Genomic DNA, 20603 nt, shown 5'->3' on the forward strand with positions numbered 1-20603 from the left:
CTTTGAGATCCTAATTAATATATGTATAAAATTTTCTTTTTGGAATCCAGATGGGGTTGTGTCCTTCTAATAACGCATTTAATTTAGGTATATATGAATAGGATCGGAAGTCATTACGTTTCTATCATCGAAGTTCTGGTATCTGGCTCTTGGGTGTTTATTTTTGCAGTCGTGGACTTGTGGTTGTTAATTGGGTGTGGGTTTCACAGCCAATTGAGTGACATTTGAAATACTGTTGATTCATTTTGTGTATGCTACAGGCCAGGTTACCGGAGATCATGATAAGATTGCAGTTCAAAGAAATTTAAGCAAGTTTGGAATTAAAGAAAAAGCTGTCATGTTGGATTAGTGTGAAGTGTTCCATCTGATCTGTTGAATTAAAAAAATACTGTTACTATTTTTTCTGACTGCCAGGGTTACTTATGTTTTCATTTGCTAATGAAATTGATGAAATGTATCAACCTTAATTTCCATCTTTCAAGAGATCAGATGACTTTAGGAGTAAGCTATGGTTTAGAAGTTTGTATCCATTAGGCTGAATACTTCCTGCCGTTCTTAAAGCTAGATGTTTTTGATAAGGTAGTCTTTTAAATTTTTTTTGCAACAAGTTGGTCATTTAATTTAAGTCATAATATTTTTCCACCATTACCCTCTTTAAAAATAGTTTACGTGGATGTTTAATGCTGAAGTTGGTCGGTTCAAATTCACTTATCCCAAAACTATGATTCATAGGCGTATTATCCAATATTGCTGATAAACAAAATCAATCGGTTGCTTAATTTATGATGTTGTTCATGAGACCTTTATCAAACAGGGAAAATGGTTGTCGTTTGTATAACTACAAGAATATTGCTAATAAGATTCGGCAGTATTTCAACTTTGAAAATACTGATAGTTATACAAAATCACGCAATTGACAGTATTGATAGTTCTACAATTGAAAGTACCAACAGTTACACAAAACCAAAGAATGAAACGGTAACATAATCAAGAAAGAGAGGGAAAATGGTGTTCACCTGTCCTTCCTTCGAGCACCAATGACGTAATATCACGCAACACAGAATACAATAAACCCTTTTATCATGAATGTATGCTGCCATTTCCTCTTCGATCGGTCTTACTTTCATCATATCCCTTTAACTTACAAATAATATTTAAATTGCATCCACTTTATGCATATGTTATCCTCAAGCATTTTTCCTGTTTGCTTAGACAGTTCAGGAACAAATTGAAACTTGCTCTGATTTGCTCAACAAAAGAAATATAAGTTAGAGGAGATGAGATGAGAAATTAGCTCAAGCATGTCAGTAACGAATGACTCATGTAATTCAACTTCAAATCCAACAAACAGTCAATTTAACCCTTAAATTTGTATAGACCTAGTCGTAAATACTTCTGCAGGATTAATCGTTTTTGAGTGTGAATTAAACCATTGAAAAATAGACAAAATTTAACACGAAATTGGCTTTGGAATGGACCAATTCAGTTATGTTATAATGGAGTGATAGAGTGTAACATTCCAAATATAATGAAGAGAGTAATATTAATTAGAATTATCTTTAAGTCAAATCAAGAAAAATAAGTATTTTAGTCCTTCCCAAAAGGGCAATATGGGAAATATGCATTGGAAGTCCAAAATCACAAAATCATTTCTCTCTTCCTCACCCATAAGTCCAAAATCCTCCATTTTTGACAGCTTTTATATGAGATAATGAGTATCTAAAATAGTACAAGAAAAATTCATTTTCCTATGGACGAAAATCATCATCACTCAAGTTGCCTCTTATTTTCCCTCTTTAACAAAACCCAATTTCTCTTTTGACTATTTTCCTAATGTGAGCATATGTTGTTGGATTGTTGAATATTGACATAAGGAATCAAGTAGGATCTGAAATTGAAGGATTGAAGAAAGCCTAAGACTTGGAGAGATAAGCTTAATCTGATTCAGAAGCTTATGGTGAGTTCTATATTGAGCTTGAATTTGATTAGATATAAGAGATGGATTTGTTAGTTTGGTTATGGTGGAATTTTAAGTAATGTTGGTTAAAATTCGTATAGACCTAGTCGTAAATACTTGTGCAGGAATCGTTTTTGAGTGTGAATTAAACCATTGAAAAATAGCGTTTTTGAGTGTGAATTAAACCATTGAAAAATAGACAAAATTTAACATGAAATAGGCTTTAGAATGAGGGAGAAAAATGAGTTACAAGTTTCAGCTGTTGAATCAAAATTTCTGCACTAATATGGTTGGAATGCTTATGTTAAAATTTTCAGTACAGTGGTCTGTTATTTAATATTGTTTTTTATTTTGAAGGAAACTATTGTTATTTAAGCATGTTGGATCTGTTGAATTAAAGAAAATACTGTTACTATTTATTCTGACTGTTGGGGTTACTTATGTTTTCATTTGCTAATGAAATTGATGAAATGTATCAACCTTAATTTCCATCTTTCAAGAGATCAGATGACTTTAGGAGTAAGCTATGGTGTAGAAGTTTGTATACAATAGGCTGAATACTTCCTGCCGTTCTTAAAGCTAGATGTTTTTGATAAGGCAGTCTTTTAAAATTTTTTTTTTGCAACAAGTTGGTCATTTAATTTAAGTCATAATTTTTTTCCACCATTACCCTCTTTAAAAATAGTTTACGTGGATGTTTAATGCTGAAGTTGGTCGGTTCAAATTCACTTATCTCAAAACTATGATTCATAGGCGTATTATCCAATATTGGTGATAAACAAAATCGATCGGTTGCTTAATTTATAATGTTGTTCATGAGACCTGTATCAAACAGGGAAAATGGTTGTCGTTTGTATAACTACAAGAATATTGCTAATAAGATTCGGCAGTATTTCAACTTTGAATACTGATAGTTATACAAAATCACGCAATTGACAGTATTGATAGTTCTACAATTGAAAGTACCAACAGTTACACAAAACCAAAGAATGAAACGGTAACATAATCAAGAAAGAGAGTGAAAATGGTGGTCACCTGTCCTTCCTTTGAGCACCAATGACGTACTATCACGCAATACAGAATACGATAAACTTACAAATAATATGCTGCCAATGGTTGTCGTTTATCATGAATGTATGCTGCCATTTCCTCTTCGATCGATCTTACTTTCATCATATCCCTCTAACTTACAAATAATAATTTAAGTCATAATTTTTTTCCACCATTACCGTCTTTAAAAATAGTTTACGTGGACGTTATATGCTAAAGTTGGTCAGTTCAATTCACTTATCTCAAAACTATGATTCATAGGTGTATTATCCAATATTGGTGTCAAACAAAATCGATCGATTGCTTAATTTATAATGTTGTTCATGAGACCTTTATCAAACAGGGAAAATAGTTATCGCTTGTATAACTACAAGAATATTGCTAATAAGATTCGGCAGTATTTCAACATTGAAAATACTGATAGATATACAAAATCATGCAATTGAAAGTACTAACAGTTACACAAAACAAAAGAGAGGGAAAATGGTGGCCACCTGTCCTTCCTTCGAGCACCAATGACCTATATCAAGCGACACAGAATACGATAAACCCTTTTATCATGAATGTATGCTGCCTGATAGATTTCTGGCAAGTGTACCAAAACGCTATCGAAGTAGTAAAAATATCGATCCCACGAGGACTGTGTTAATCTCAATTCAGCAATAAGGTTAATATTTAGGATGTGTAAAATATTTTGTTTGCCACTAGGCAGAAGATTTGGTTTGATTGCATAAAATTAAATAACATAAAATAAAGATTCGGTTAGAAAATAAGAGAGAGATGAGATCAGGTCTTTCGAATCATCTATGTTCCCCTAATTGGTATACTGCACCTATTCTTCTGAATGATTTTCTAGTTCCACGATAGTTAACAAAATAGTCCTAATCAATCCCTTGAGTTAGGACCCTCTTCTCAAACTAAAGCCCCTAATTCCTTAGGCGGTCTAATAATCTTTGAAGGTTTAAGCACGTTAACCTAATATCACTAACAAACGATTATCCATTCCTAGACTAACCCTGTTTATTAGAACAATTCAATTAGGTCTAAGTAGAAAGCTATGGTCAGTAGTCATTCATTCTCACTAAATCATGTTTATATTTGATCAGGATATAAAAAGCATTAAGAACAATTGAATTGAATAAAAACTAGATTGTCATTCACAATAAATAGAGTTTCACAGCAACATGAATCAATTAGGGTTACAAAGAATCATCTCAGACCTAATCTCTAAGAGATTTAGCTACTCATAATTGAGTTTACAAATTGCATAATCAATAGTGGAATCAAAACATACATGAACTGATAGAAGGTTGAAGAAATCGCCCTCCTAGCCGTCTTTAGGTCTCAAAATCGCACTTTTCTGTCTCCAATTCGTAACCCTTATGTTTGAGAGTGAGCTGAGCTTAAATAGGCAACTTCTGGATCGCCCAAAATCGCGCTACGGTTGTGAAAATCGTACCACGATTTCACTGCTTCAAAAACATGCATTCTGCCAAGCCAAAATCGCGCTACGGTTGTGAAAATCGCGGTACGATTTCTGGTTTTCCAGCACTTCCAGATTTTCTGCTTTTCACACCCCCAGTCTGTCTAAAATTGCTACAGACTCAATAAAAACATCAGCACAACTGTTTCTTCAAAATCTTCTATTTTTCTGCTCTTTTTGCTGCTTAATCTTGCTTGTGAACTCAAAAATGTCATGAAAAAGACTCTAAAAATAGTGCATGACTGACTGTCATCACTGCCATTTCCTCTTCGATCGGTCTTAATTTCATCATATCCCTTTGACTTACAAATCATACTTAAATTGCATCCACTTTATGCATATGTTATCCTTAAGCATTTTTTCTGTTTGCTTAGACAGTTCAGGAACAAATTGAAACTTTCTCTGATTTGCTCAACAAAACAACCATTTTGTTAGGCATAACACAAAAGAAATAAAAGATAGAGGAGATGAAGCTGAACTATTAAAAATTTATCTAGACCTGAATTAGTACAAGCATGTCAGTAATGTATGACTCATGTATGTCTCCAACAAAGACAATTGATATGAGCACTTTGATGTCTCCAGTCTCCTTACCAAGATCCCTATTGCATTCAATAGATTTTTACCTTCCCAACTGATTGGATTGCCCAAAGGATCTACATCAACAAGTACAAAGTCTCCGTCTTGCATGTCCCAAACATCTCGCATATTTGTATAACCTCGAGTTCTCTTTCCTTTACTTGAACTTTCACTTGTACTGCTGAAAGAGACTCAATGTGATTTCCCTCTTTTCTTGAGTTCGTCCAAAATTTCATATAACATTCAACTTTCTACAATACCTCATCGCACTTTCTACAGAAAGCAAAGCCAAACATGCATGATCAACAATGCAACATAACATGGTTTTTAAATTTGCAACAACCTTAAAAGCATCATGAATACTTTCTAGCACTATTGCTGATCACATGCATGCAAGTATGAGCAGCCTCTATTCCCAGTGTCATGCCAAAAATTGATTGACTTTGCAGCCTCTATTCACATTAATCCAATCACACTTGAAAAGTAACACCTTAGGACAAGAACGCCATGTACAATAAACTTATGAACATGGTGTTTGATTTTAAAAGAGATTAGTATCTAAGTGATTGACACCTATAAATACACAAAACAGAGGGTCAAACTTTTGACATAGTTAATAAATTTTTTTTTTTGTTCAGAGTTAATAAACTTTTGAATGGTTAAAAAGAAACGTTGTCTTCCAACTTAAATTAAAATTGTTAATGAAATTTCAAAAACTTCTAAAATAGTTACAACACTCTTTGAAGTTATTTTAAAAAATAATGATTTTTTTCCTTAAAAAAGTTGTAACAAACGATCTCATAGAGCTAATTTGTTACGAATTAAAATAAAAGTGACTTTAACATTCAATATTTGAGAGATTATTTCTTAGAGATTTTATAAAAAACTAGAATCTATTTTGTGTTTGTTTTTTGTAATAAAAATCATTTTATTTTAAAAAATTATTTAGTTAGTTACAAAATTATTTCAATATTTTTCCCTAAAAAAAATTATTTCAATCTCTTGACATTAATTTCTTTCTCCTCTAAAAGGGATTTTTTTATTTTTTAGTTTTTACAAAAAAATATTATGGAGTTGTTTTTTTGGTACAGAAAAATATGGAGTGGTTTTTTTTTTTTGAAACAAAAAATATGGAGTGGTATTTTTTTTTGAGAGAAAATATGGAGTGGTATTGTTGTGTGGAAAAAAAACAAAAAAATATTAAAAAAATGGACAAATAAATCGATATAGTGAAAGAAAGATTGTCACAAACAAAGCGCCCTAGTTCCTTTACGGAAACCCTAAAACACAATAAACCGGAGGCGCCGTATGATTTCTCTCTTCTATTTGCTTTCCCACCGGCGTCGTCAGTGCTCATACCATTCCCTGCCAATGAAAATGAATAGAAAATCTTCACTGGAAAATTTACCACCAGTGAAACTCTTCCGAAATCCAAAGAAAAGGAAGAAGAGAACTTCTTCTTTCAAATCTCCACAACAGTTGGTTCAGGAAGAAACATGTTCATATTTACCTGATGATTGTTGGGAAATTGTCTTCAGATTCCTCATCATCAACGACAACAACCGTCATCACTGTTTAAATTCTCTATCCCTTGTCTCCAAACAGTTCCTCTCTATCACCAACCGTCTCCTATTTTCGCTGTATGTCTCGGATCAAACACACCCTTTCCTTGATCACCTTTTTGAAAGGTTCACAAACCTCAATTCCCTCAACATCTCGCGTAAAATTCCCACTGATGCAATCCACTCTTTGATATCCAAGTTTCGATGTTTACAACATTTGGATCTTGAATGCTATTATGATCTGAACGATAAACATGGTGCCCGGTTGTCTTTGTTTCTTGTTGATTTGGTGTCTATAAACCTTAGTTATTGTTCCGGCCTCACAGAATTATCCTTGTTTTTACTAGTTAGAAATTGTCCTTCACTTAGTGAGATCAAAATGGAAGATACGGCTATTGGGCAAGAGATGTTAGAGAATAAGGATTCTTTGACAGATATTGGTGTATACCCTCAATTAAAGTCTCTCTGTTTGGGTGACAATAGGTTGTCAAGTGTCGAAAAAATCAATATGTTCGGTTCTTCTTTCCCTAATTTGGAGTTGCTTGATTTTAATAGTTGTCATTGGACATCTATAAATATCTGGCAAGTTATAAGGAGATTTGATATGATTACACATTTGTACTGTAATATCCCGCTTGTCAGCTAATGGGAAATTTCATCTGTTAAATGTATCAGAGGACTAAGATTCATGGAAAGTGATTTTTGGTGAAGAATGTTAAGTACCACGAAAGATATTAATGAGTAATGTCAGTCAAGAATGGGCTTATGTGTCAGTGTCAGGAAACACGACTAAGGCGAAGGGTAAAGTGGTAAAATGTCGCAAGCGACTATATAAGGCCACAAGGGCCATTTTTCCTCATTTCTCACTTCACTTTCTCTCTCTAGGTTTTTGGGAAAACATTTCTCTCCTCCTTCTCTCTAGAAATTCGCCTCCCTCTCCTCTCTAAGACATCTAATCTTCCTTCAATACATGATCAAGCATGGCTTAGCAAGCAAGAAACAAGTAGAGAAAGAGATTAAAGCATAGTTAGGAGGAAAGGGCTAAAGATCAAGAATGAAGAGGAAATTAGGGTTGATGCTTGAAGCTTGAAGATCAAGTGCAAATCATTAGGTGAGTTCTTAGATAGAACCCACCATTGGGATTATGTGTTTAATTGCAAGCAAAACATGATTTTTAGTTAAGATTAGAGAAATGAGAATTTTATACCCTAGCCTTGATCTAGTCTTGTACATGTTAATATTGCCATGAAAGATGTTTTATAATGTATATATATATTGCTGGATGTTTTGGTGCATTGCAGGAACCATTAGAATGAGTTTTGGGTCAAAAATTGGAAATTTGGTACCACAGACCCGAAGAACCACACTATTAGCGAAATTCTACGCTAATAGCGTAATTCTCCAGAAATGCCACGCTCCAGGGGCGCTATTAGCGCAGCCCTCTGGTTTGGCCAACTTACCTTTGGCCTGTTGGCCCTTCCTCGGGTCGGTGGTGCATTCCATAACTTTTCTTTCAACGTATTACAACTTTGTAACCCCAAAACAACATCTAGGTAATGCACATAACATCAAACGATTCTTGAAAAGAAAATCATGGCAATCTTAACAAGAATGGCAAGAGTGATTCAAGAGAGAATAGCCGATTTACTCGGGTAGCAAAGAACTAGGCGTGGGATGAAAGTAGAGCCTTGACATAGCTTGTCAAGAACTAGAATAGTTAGTAAAGAAATAGAATGTTAGGCATGAGTAGTATGCTTGATTAGATGCGAAGTGATATAAAGTATCCTATTCGTATAGAACCTAGAGTGCCATACAACTATGACAAGACGTGAATTGATCAGACATCTCTTCACATAGCAAGTTAAGCAAGCATATAAGTTTACCTCTAGTTGGATCGTATAGGAATCCGAGGTAAAAGAGATAGCTTGTATAGATTTAATACTCATGCATATATATAGAACAAGACTTTCAAGTTAAAGGTGCCATGTCTCTTGTGTCCACACTAGGATGGCTCAAGGGGTTTCCATTAGGTGAAATGGGGTTAGCCGTAAGGAACCCGCATGTCACTTAGTAAGCAAGATGTAGTGGTCGTGTCTCTTGTGCCCACATTAGGTTGGCTCAAGGGGTTTCCATTAGGTGAAACGGGGTTAGCCGTAAGGATCCCGCACGTCACTGCAGGAGTGCCATTGGTTATACCTTAGATAGGTTTCCATCGGATAGATAGGGATTGCGCTCGGGGTTACTCCACTCGGGGCTTTCCGTAAAATGAACTCAGATAATGCTTGTTTGTTAAACGCTAACTTATGAATGAATTTGACTGTGCATATTTATTAGATATATTTATGTTATGTCATAGAGCCTTGACATAGATCGTCAAGAATTAGTAGAGCCTTGACGTAGATCGTCAAGAATAGTAGAACATAGACGTAGATCGTCAAAACTAGTATGATAGCAAGATAAGATACGATGTTAGAAACATCGTATTTTGCATTAGAGCAAATAGAGAAAGATATGCCGATGACGATCTTAGGTTTCCCCTAATCGTCCGGTTTAGAATCGTGTCATGAATATAGTATGCTTAGGCCTCGATACGTAGAGCGTATTCTTGGCAAAGCGGTTTTAGATTCCCCCTTGACCGCCATGACACGTATAGAAGAGAAACCTATAACAAGTTAAGTTGAGGCTATGACGGCCCTAGTATGCACGACCGTCTAGTATGCAGTCCCCACACACGTATAATCAACCGCCAGGTTGTATTTTAGACACGTGGTGACCGTAGGTTTCCCCTGAGGTTACCTATAGCCTAGGATTTAGGGGAACTCACTGAGACCTTATGTCTCATCCCAATCCTTATTTGTTTCAGATAAACAGGTTGGATTAGCAAGCTAGTAGCCGAATGGATGATGCGACAAGTGTTCGTTTGTACCGCTGCAGGATGTATGGATAATCAAGGTTGCATATAATATATTTATGAAAAGCTGAGTTGTATTTATGTTGTACAAACGCATATGTTGTATAAGATTATTCATTCGAAGTTTTAATGTTGTAAATTTTAATGTATCCAGTACTAAACTAATACACATGCTAGACTTTCTAGATACGTCTAGTATGGGTGTTACATGTACTTAAACGGATGTAATGCAGATTTGGACATATCTGAAATGAACTTTGTACTTCCCAAGCTACAAGTGTTGGACTTGACAAAAACAGGTGTTGAGGATGAAACACTCTCTGCGATCTCAAAGATTTGTCCTGGGCTTTTGAAACTATCACTTATAGGTTGTTACTATGTCACAGAGAAAGGAGTGAAAGATGTTGTGGAAAACTGCAAACAACTGACACAGATTGAAGTGCCAGAAAATAGTGATAAAATTTTGGAACTCTCCATGAATCCCTTCTATGCTAGTGTTCTGAAATTGACATGAACATTGTAAGAAATTATTTTAATATCTACTTCTCTAAGAAATTATTTTTTAAAATTGTCAACTTACAAAGGTGCAGTCTGTTGTTTTTGTTGTTGTTGTTGTTTATATTGAGAATTCATAACTGAAGTATCTTGGGGTGGGAGTAAAATTCTATATTGAATTCAAATAAATGTGAAACAAAAATGGTATGAAGTTCATTAGTTATTTTATTGGCTAATTAGAACTATGATTCTTCGTTTAAATTTTTGAAATATAGATTTTGAAAAGTAAAGGGCTGGTTTTTGAGGATGTTATGCTTAGAGTTTTATAGATTTGTGTTAAATTTGACCACAGACCTACTATTATTTTCCATTTTTCTTTAAACTTTTTTGATAGAACCATCAAATAAAAGGATCTTGAGTTCATAGTTTTCACCAACAATAATAGATATCGACAATAACCGGTTTAATTTTAAATCATCCCTAGGGAACTTTTGCTGGTGTAAGGCCTTGCTGTACTCTAATTTAATAGGGATCTGGTTTGAGTTTCACCCACGTGCACCGGTTCTTAATGAATTCTTGTTAGAATTCTGTTAACAAGATAACTGAATCAGTCATCCTTAAACCTTACATATAGTGGCAATCCTTGTTATTAGGTTCTTAAATGTTTTCTTGTTAGAATTCTGTTAACTTGAGATTTAGTGTGCTTTTGTAGGTAAATTTAGTTATTTGACATGACAAGCTCCAAAACCATATCAAAAACTAGATTAAAATTATGATCCAAAGCCAAACTTGAACAAACTGAATTAAACATTTATATATGGTCCATGTTTTAGGTACGCTGCTGTAAAGCTTTGTAATTTGTTTTGATGTCTGTTTAATAATGGATCAGTTTTGTTGCTGCGGCTGTTATGGCATAATATGAAATTCATGTGGCTGCTATTTGGTAGAAAGGTTATATAGTTCTATACGCCGGAAATTCATAAATATTATCAGTTTTGATAGATCCGCTAAAATCAAGATATGCAGAATGTGTTTGTGTCCTTCTAATGTCTTTAGTTTTATGCACTTCTCAATCAATTGAGTGACATTTTCTGGTTGTGATTTTTTTTTTTATGCCTACAGGTTACTGGAGATCGGGGGAAGACGGTTGCGGTTTAAAGAAATTTAAGCAAGTTTGGAATTAAAGAAATAGGTAGAATGGAAAGGTTCCAAAGAAAAATTGAGGGCCCAGGAATTTGCTTTATTTTGTTTTTTTATTGAACAAGAATTTCCTTTATTTTGTTATAATTATATCGTTGGAGCAAAAAGTTTGTCTTGTTGGATTAAGGTCTAGTTTTCCAAAAGTATTTGTTCAGTGGCAAATTTTATTAGCCTCATTGTTACTGTTGATTCTGATTTGTTTGCTAATGAATTTGATGAAATCTATCAAGCTTAGGTTAGTTTCAGGTACACGTAGTTTCTAGCGTAAGATATTGTATACCCTCTTGATACAATTTATACAATTAGAACCAAATAAAAATCAAAATGATGAATGCATATATTATAGCAACCCTAAGATTGACATATTATTATTATTATTGCACAAATTCCCTTAATATTTCCTAGTAGAAACTAACTTAAATTCTCATTCATGTTGAAACTCATCCACACATTTCATGAATACAATGGTCATTATATTGATCCAAGAGATTGAACATCCACAGTGGCTCTTCACTCCACATGTAATATTTTTGTTGCCTTGGAGATTTTCACTTGTATTACTATATGTGAACTAGTTGTAAGTGAGGTCTAAGAAGTAAAGAATTGAGATGGTCTTTCCAATAGGAACGTCAATTCCAATCGGACTATGAAACAGAACATTTGAAAACATGCATGGAATACTGGTCAGAGAATTCGAATCGGACTAATATAGTATCACAAAGCATCTGTTTTACTGCACTTGATCAGTTTTTTATGTCTTAATCGTTTGCGAGTAAAATACCATTTAGATCATTAACCGGAACTTCATCTCAGTTTTTGATAAATACATTGATCATAAAGTAATTATCATATTGAGTGGATTTGTTTGATGATTTCTCTTAGTGACTAAGGGATTAAACAAGCAGTGATAAAGTTTACAACTCTTGGATTATTAACCGGAACTCCATCTAAGTTTGATAAAATTGATCAAAACCTGATTATCAGATGCTCTTTGTTAAAATACCCTCACAACCATTTCTGGTTATTAATGCAGTTATTGTGCTATTTAAGTATAAAATATGTTTTAACACACACACAAACACACACACACACACAAACACACTCTTTAATATTATTTAAATATACGAGGTAAAGTCGTTTGAATTTACGTCGAGTTTACGTGTTGATTTCAGATAGACAGAATAGACATGCTTAAATTTTGTATGCTGACAACCTTGAATAGAATAGAACCCCACGTTCAGGTCATTGGAAGCTAATTTTAGCATTGAATCTCATAGCAGAGTCACCGTAATATATTTTTTTATTATGCTAAAATATATGTTACCATGAGTGAATTTCAGGCACAAAATTCTAACTCTACACAAGCTAGTGAAAAACATATAGTTTGAACAAAATCCTTAGTGAAATATGTTCTTGTTACAGAAGATGAAAGTAAATGATGAAGACCTTATTTCTCAAACTTGCTGCCTTTGAAAAACTCTGATAAATTTTAATTGAGAAAAAGGTCACAATTAAGTATTTCATATTTTTCAAAGTTTAAGGCAAAGTATTATAAACTAAGTGGAACAATATGTTTTCATTGTATCTGTTTAATATATTCAATAACATCTCTCTATTTTCGCCACCCGCTCTTAAATAAATATAAAAAATATTATTTATTACTACTATTGCTATTGAGTGTAGCTCGACCTAACCTATTCCAGATGTATGATAAACTTTTGTTTTTATTTTGAAAGGATGATAAACTCTTCTATAGTCTTCGGAATAAAAAAAGGAACACAAGGTGTTTTAATTTTCAATTTCAGTAAAAATAAAACGTTGATTTCAGTAAAAATAATTAAGTATGAAGCAAGGGCTAAAAGCGTAAAAACACTTGACCTTCTACAAACCCTGATTTATACAGTTTTTTTACTACGTCTTGGCAAAACCCTGATTTCTCTGTGACACAGCCTTTTTGTGTTCTCAAAACCCTAACTCTCTCTAATGGCTGAAACAACAATTTCACATATGAAAAGGAAGAGAACTTCTCTCAAATCTTCTTCACAACAAATTCAGCAACATATTTATATTTACCTGATGAGTGTTGGGAAACTGTGTTCAGATTCACCATCAACAATGACGACAAAACAACAACCGTCGCAACATGATTTCTCTCTCCGCCGTATCCAAACAGTTCCTCTCCATCACAGACCGCATCACCGGCCGCCTCCGGTTATTGCTCCCTCTCCGCCGGAATCAAACACAACCTTTTCTCCATCGCCTCTACAGAAAGTTCACCATCCTCAATTCTCTCAATCTCTCGCGATATAGCGGTTATGACCTCGACGACCTTCTTTGCCAAATCTCTCGTTTCCCATCATTGAAAATCACTTCACTCAATCTATCCTATCAACCCACTGTTCCGGAAAATGGGTTGCGAGCTTTCTCTCAAAATAATACAATTTTGACCTCTCTCACTTGTTCCCACGTTTATGATATCAATGCCTCTCATTTGTTCCTTATCGCAGAATGTTTCCCGTTACTCGAAGAACTCGATCTCAGCCACATTGGAATGTTCATGCACACTATGGTACACGAGACTGAGAGCTATGTCCTTGGGGTACAGGCTCTCTAACTAGCACTTTTCAAAGTTTGCAAGGTTAATCTTTCTTACTTTCCCATCAACAATCAATCGCTTTTCCACTTGTTCAACAACTGTAAGCTTCTCCAGGAAGTCAACATGTTTGGTTGTCGTGAATTAACCAATGCAGGCATTGCTTCTGCTCTCCGTGAGAGACCAAAATTGACGTCTTTATTGTTATCAATATCACTTCATCATGTTGAATTCACTGCTTCACATTTAATTGACTCATTGGTGAGCTTGAAGAGTTTGACTTGTCTTGGTTTGTCTGCTTTGAATATCTCCAATGAGTTGCTCTACACTATTGCAAGGAAACGTCTTCCTTTGACAAGACTTCTCCTCAAATATTGTTCTGGCCGTTATTATGATGGACTCTTTTGTTTGTTATCCAAGTGTCATAAAGGTTTCCAACATTTGGATCTTGAAGATAATAGGTTTCTGAATGATCAACATCTTGTCAAATTGTCTTCATTTCTTGGTGATTTGGTGTCCGTAAACCTTAGTAATTGCAGTAAGATCACAAAATCAGCTTTGTTTGCACTTGCTAGGAACTGTCCTTTACTTGGTGAGATCACAATGGAAAATATTAGGGGTAGTGTAGCAATTTATGAATCTTCGGTGCATATTGGTGTATATCCTCGATTAAAGTCTCTCTATTTGGGTAAAAATTCATGGTTAAGTGATGCAAATATCATAATGTTTGCTTCCATTTTCCCCAATTTAGAGGTGCTTGATTTCAATTCTTGTAATAACATATCTAAAGGTATTTGTCAAGTATTGAGAAGATGTTGTAAGATTAGGCATTTGAACTTAGCCTTCTGTAAGAAAGTGAAGCTACTTGGAATGAACTTTGTAGTTCCCAAGCTGGAGGTGTTGAACTTGTCAAATATAAATGTTAATGATAAAACACTATATCTGATCTCGAAGAATTGTATAGGGCTTTTGCAATTATCACTTCAAAATTGCAATTATGTCACGGAGGAAGGAGTGAAACATGTGGTAGAAAACTGCACAAAACTTCAAGAGATTTATTTGGGGGATATTCATTTAAGTGACAAAACTAGGGAAATCTTCTCGCGTCATGGATGCCATCTTTGCTAGAATTTTGAAATTGCTGTGCTAAAGTATGAACACTGTAAGTTGTTTTTGTTTTAAGATTTACTTCTCTCAAAAATTACTTTTTCAGAATTTCAACTTAAAAATGTGCATTTATTCATTAGTTTGTACATGATAATTCCCTAAGGCTTTGTTTTGGAGTTTGGAGGGAGGGGAAGACTTTGGAGGGCTGAATATAGGGGAAAAGGGTAAAATCTTTCACAATTTTTGAAATTCTGATATGCTGCATGTTTTTTAGTGATCTGAGGTTTACTGTGTGATTTTCTCTTCATGTAGTTTCAATTTATGGGGCTTCTGTTTGGTAGAAAGGTTATAATAATGCTTCATCAGTACTCTTCTTTATCTTATATTCGCAAATCAACAAGTCGTTCCTCCACTTTTTGTTGTTGTACCATTACCACACAGACTTTCTTTCGCACGTCGTATGATTTTGTCAAGATTGCTCTTTGAGATCCTAATTAATATATGTATAGAATTTTCTTTTTGGACTCCAGATGGGTTTGTGTCCTTCAAATAACACATTTAATTTAGGTATATATGAATAGGATCCTAAGTCATTATATGTTTTCATCATCGAAGTTCTGGTATCTGGCTGTTTGCTGTTGTGGAGTTGTGGTTGTTAATTGAGTGACATTTGAAATACTGTTGATTCATTTTGTGTATATATGCTACAGGTACCGGATATCGAGGGAAGATTGTAGTTCAAAGAAATTTAAGCAAGTTTGGAATTAAAGGAAAAGCCTGTCTTGTTGGATTAGTGTGAAGTGTTCCATCTGATCTGTTGACTGACAGATTTCGATAACCTTATTACTGTTTATTTTGACTGCTGGGGTTACCTATGTTTAATTTGCTAATGAATTTGATGAAATGTATAAACCTTAGGTTAGGTCTATAGGTTAAATTAGTTTCTGGATTTCAAGAGCCATTCAAATCAGACAATTATTTGATGAAAAGAAGCCTTTATAAATTTGTAAGTGATTATCTATAGAAAAACTCAGATCAGGGAGACTCTAATATATTTTTGAATTCAAGAATTCAATGTCATATTGGTTTGAATCGGTTTGAAAGTTATCTACATATTATGTAAAATGGTGTTGTGTGAGATACAAAAACTTACATTACTTTCATTAAGGCAAATGACATTGATGATACTTGTATTTCCTATAAAACTGTTGGCTTGAAACCAGTCAATCGATTAGAACTAGACTATTGTTCACATTTGAGTAACTAAAGCTTCATACTCGTGATTGAAACCAGATTTCCCAAGTTTTCAAAAGATTATCTACACAATCGAAGGTTCCAAAGAAGCATGTGTTGATTGTAGAGATAAAGTTGCAGAACTTTTAGTAATTGATTTAGTAAAATATTTGAACTATGTTATTATTAATTAAAAATTGAGAATTCTATATGGAAAAGATAAAGAAGCTTGTATAACATGTTCTTGCAAACAAATCATCATATGACATTTGCAAATGAGGTTGTACAATTTATAGATAGCGATTGGTGATATGCCTAAGTCACTAATTATATCCATTGCATATCTAAATGATCGATTTGGTCCTTGCTGCTAATGAACTATTGAAGAGGGTAAGGAAAACTTTAACTACAACAAAATCTTGTCTTATTTGAAACATGCACAAGTACAGTAGTGGCAAATCTTGTATTATTAACTATAGAACTAGTAACTTAGACATATTACTTAAATCCTTATTTACTCCATTCATCCAAGCCTTGATCTCTTCTTAGGTATTGGGTGGAATCAAACTTTCTCGAATATCTTCATAAGATCTGACCAAGGAGGCATACAAAACGATTGATCCTTTTGTATAATGTTGACCAAATATTGAGAACATGATTATTTCATCGTCGTTGTTCTTGAGCTTCATCTGAATGAACCAAACGCTTCCATCTGAGCCGATCGATGGACGACGATAATCAACATTATCCATCCTCATCATGTATTTGGGGTTGAGTTGGCGATTAATTTTGTTTAGATGATCCTTCAACCTGGATAATTTAACATCAACCCGAACCTTGAAAGGATTGGGTTTTTCCACGTAATAGTAAACTGCGGCTAATTTGATATCTTTTATATAAGAGTTCATGGTTCTTTTTTGTGTATTCCAAATGATCCAATACTAACCTATTTAAATTATAAAAGTTTATGTGCATCATTGGCCACATAAGTTGTCGGTGCAATGTGAACCTCAGAAAAATTATACAATCAGAAATGTCCCAAACCATACAAAGTACGAGTTATAACACAGTGTTGTGTCGGCAAGATTAACTCATTAAACATGTTTTTATGAGTTGCTAAACCAGACTTGATTGGTCAGGCTAATGGTATCCACACTTTTTTATCCCTATTTATTGACAGTTACACTCTATCCAACCTCCGTTCACAAATTCCCCGTTTAAATACCCACCCATTCTTCACAAATTCTCATTCCTTCTTACATTCTATTCTTCTCTTTTATAGCAGTGCTCAGTGTATGCTCCAAATTTAGCTTTAATTTACCCCTCCTCTCCCATCTTCGCATTTCTTGGCATGCTCCAGATTTCTCTTTACACCTCATCTCCTTTCTGAGGATGCTGCAAATTAAAACTCCTCTCCCTTGTAAGGATGTTCGAGAGGGATGACAAATATTTCCCTCCTTCTCCCTCCATCTTCTTTAACCACAAATTCGCAATAGGTGTCTCATAAATTCTTGTAATAAGCATTATGATAATGTATATGTATTATGAAACTATTGATCAATTAATAAAAGTCTTAAATCATTGAGAATTTATATCACGTCTCATTACATTTAGGTTATTTTTTGGATAAATTACACAATTAGTCCCTTAACTTAATTTTAGGTAACACTTTCGTCCTTTATCTTTCACGATTTAGTCCTTTATCTTATAAAATGACAATATCTTATCATTTTTTATGAGATTTTTTCAATGAAATTTGATTTTCTAGGCTTGTATGATGAAAATTTTCGTTTGTCTATGAGTTTGATGATTTTTTTTGGAGTTTTGTTTGTTTTTTACATGAAAAAGGATAACTATGTTGTTATTTTATAACATAAAGGACTAAATCGTGATAAAAAAAAGATAAAGGACGAAAGTGTTACCTAAAATTAAGTTAAGAGACTAATTGTGTAATTTTGCCTTATTTTTTTGACTTTCAATTATGTCATTTTTATAGTGTATGTTATTTATATAAATTTATTTTATTTTTCCGTATTCCTTTTTTTTTTAATAAAATCTTATTCTTTTTTTTTTTTTTTTTTATAAAATCTTATTCGTATTGTTATTTCCATGTTAACATAAAAAATATTAAAAAGCCTTCCTTCAAAAAAAAAAAAATTAATAAAAAGCCTGAAAACACCTCACCTTTGTAGCGTCACTTTTATTTATTTATTTAATATTCACGTATCCAGTAAAACCCTTATTTTCACTACACCTATCCCTCGTTCTGTTCTCATTCGAAACCCTACAACACTCAAAACTAGCGCAGTATGACTTCTCATAGCTTCTATTTCCTTTACCACCGTTGTCGGCGGCGCTCATACCATTCCCGGCCAATAAAAAGGAAAAGAAAATCTTTACCGGTAAGTTTAACACCATTGAAACTCTTCCGAAATCCATTGAAAAGGAAAAAGATCAGAACTTCTTTCAAATCTCAATTGTGTTCAGATTTACCTGATAATTGTTGGGAAATTGTCTTCAGATTCCTCATCATCAATGACAAAAACCGCCATAGCTGTTTAAATTCTCTATCCCTTGTCTCCAAACAGTTCCTTTCCGTCACCAACGGTCTCCTATTCTCGCTTACTATCTTCGATCAAACACACCCTTTCCTTGATCGCCTTTTTGAAAGGTTTACAAACCTCAATTCCCTCAACCTCTCGCATTACAAATGTGACCTGGACATGCTTCTCTGCAAAATCTCTCGTTTCCCATTAAATATCACATCACTCAATATTTCCAATAATTTGGTCTTTCCTGCTAATGGGTTGCGAGCTTTCTCCCAAAAGATTACTACTTTGACCTCTCTCAATGCTTCCGACATTCATTCTCTTGAAAGCTCTCACCTTTTACTCATTGCCGATTGTTTCCCTTTGCTTAAACAACTCAACCTCGGTAAAAGTTTCAGAAAAAATCACACTAATTTTCTGAATGATCAACATGTTGCCCAGTTGACTTTGTTTCTTGCTGGTTTGGTGTCTATAAACCTTAATGGTTGTTATATGCTCACAGAAGTATCCTTGTTTTTACTTGTTAGAAACTGTCCTTCACTTAGTGAGATCAGAATGGAAAAGACTGATATTGGGAATGAGAGTGTAGAGATTAATGATTCATTGACAGATATTGGTGTATACCCTCAATTAAAGTCCCTCTATTTAGGTAAGAACTATTGGTTAACTGACGAAAACATCATAATGTTTGGTTCTTCTTTCCCCAATTTGGAGCTGCTTGATTTGAGTTATTCTGGTTCTTTAATATCTGGAGGTATTTGGCAAGTTGTAAGGAGCTTTTATATGATTACACATTTGAACTTAGAGGATTGTCCAAATGTGGACATATTTGAAATGAACTTTGTACTTCCCAAGCTAGAGGTGTTGGACTTGTCAGATACAAATGTTGATGATGAAACACTCTATGCGATCTCAAAGAGTTGTCCTGGGCTTTTGGAACTATCACTGATAGATTGTAATTGGGTCGCGGAGAAAGGAGTGAAAGATGTCGTGGAAAACTGCAAACAACTGAGAAAGATTTATTTGGATGATTTTCATATAAGTGATAAAACTAGGGAACTCATCTCTCGCCATGGATGCCTACTATGTAAGTTGTCCTTGTTTTAATATTTACTTCTCTAAGATATTTTATTTTTTTTTTTTAAATTGTAAACTTACAGAGGTGCATTTACTAACCAGTCTGCTGTTTTTGTTGTTTTGTTTATATTAAATTCAAATAAATTTGAAACAATGTGATTACTTTTTTGAATGATATAAATATGTTTGTCATCAATAGTGCTATGCTTAGAGTTTCATTGAGTATGAGTGTTATCTGGTGCTTGTTTGCAAGTGTTGATAGCCTTGTTTGTTGCAAATGAATTTTGCTGATCAAGGAGATGAAAGTATTGAATTGGTGTTTGAGTGCAGTATTTTGTGATTTCCAAGAGATCATGTATACAAGATATATTAATGGTTCAGGTGAATTAACTAGTGGTAGGAGCATAGATAGTTCTTTTGTTTTTATCTTCCTCTTGATAAAAATAAAACAGTACTCCAGAGACTAAAATAGTAGTTTGTTAAAAAACTATTAATTTATTTTTAATATTTTAGAATTTACAGTTTTTGGAGGGTCAAATATCTTACTGACTAGAATTTCATCTCTAAGGTGACCAAATGGAGAATTATGACACTTGTTGATTCATTTTGTGTGTGCTACAGGTTACCGGAGATCGAGAGAAGATGGTTGCTTTTCAAAGAAATTTAAACAAGTTTGGAATTAAAGAAATATATAGAACTAGAAGATTCCAATGCTCAAATGAGTGCCTGAAGAAATTTATTTATTTTGTTCAATTTCTCATTCATTGTTTTGTAATGATTGTTGAAGCAAAAAGTCTGTCCTATTGG

General features: G+C 33.9%; 5 protein-coding genes and 1 pseudogene across 5 annotated transcripts in view; 5 read left to right on the forward strand and 1 right to left on the reverse strand.

The window, feature by feature from the left end:
- Positions 1-20603, forward strand: part of LOC146912954 (uncharacterized) — a 50319-nt gene that overhangs the window by 15864 nt on the left and 13852 nt on the right. The gene's annotated exons all lie outside the window — the stretch shown is intronic.
- LOC146912955 (uncharacterized) overlaps positions 1-20603 on the forward strand; it is a 51187-nt gene that overhangs the window by 10672 nt on the left and 19912 nt on the right. The gene's annotated exons all lie outside the window — the stretch shown is intronic.
- On the forward strand, positions 6447-10056 carry LOC146912956 (F-box protein At1g47056-like). Its single transcript, XM_085720815.1, has 2 exons — positions 6447-7098; positions 9776-10056. The coding sequence occupies exons 1-2, from the start codon at positions 6447-6449 to the stop codon at positions 10054-10056; spliced, it is 933 nt and encodes a 310-aa protein (XP_085576941.1).
- Positions 13245-14958, forward strand: LOC146912957 (uncharacterized; annotated as a pseudogene).
- On the reverse strand, positions 16716-17078 carry LOC146912958 (uncharacterized). The gene has a single exon (XM_085720816.1). It carries the CDS (start codon positions 17076-17078, stop codon positions 16716-16718), a length of 363 nt encoding a protein of 120 aa, XP_085576942.1.
- LOC146912959 (F-box/LRR-repeat protein 17-like) lies at positions 18480-20008 on the forward strand. The gene has a single exon (XM_085720817.1). The coding sequence runs from the start codon at positions 18480-18482 to the stop codon at positions 19824-19826; it is 1347 nt and encodes a 448-aa protein (XP_085576943.1). The 3' UTR covers positions 19827-20008.

Source organism: Medicago sativa, chromosome 6 (genome assembly GCF_051527215.1).
Source record: "Medicago sativa cultivar Bolivia chromosome 6, Bolivia_mono, whole genome shotgun sequence".
Lineage (NCBI taxonomy): Eukaryota > Viridiplantae > Streptophyta > Magnoliopsida > Fabales > Fabaceae > Medicago > Medicago sativa.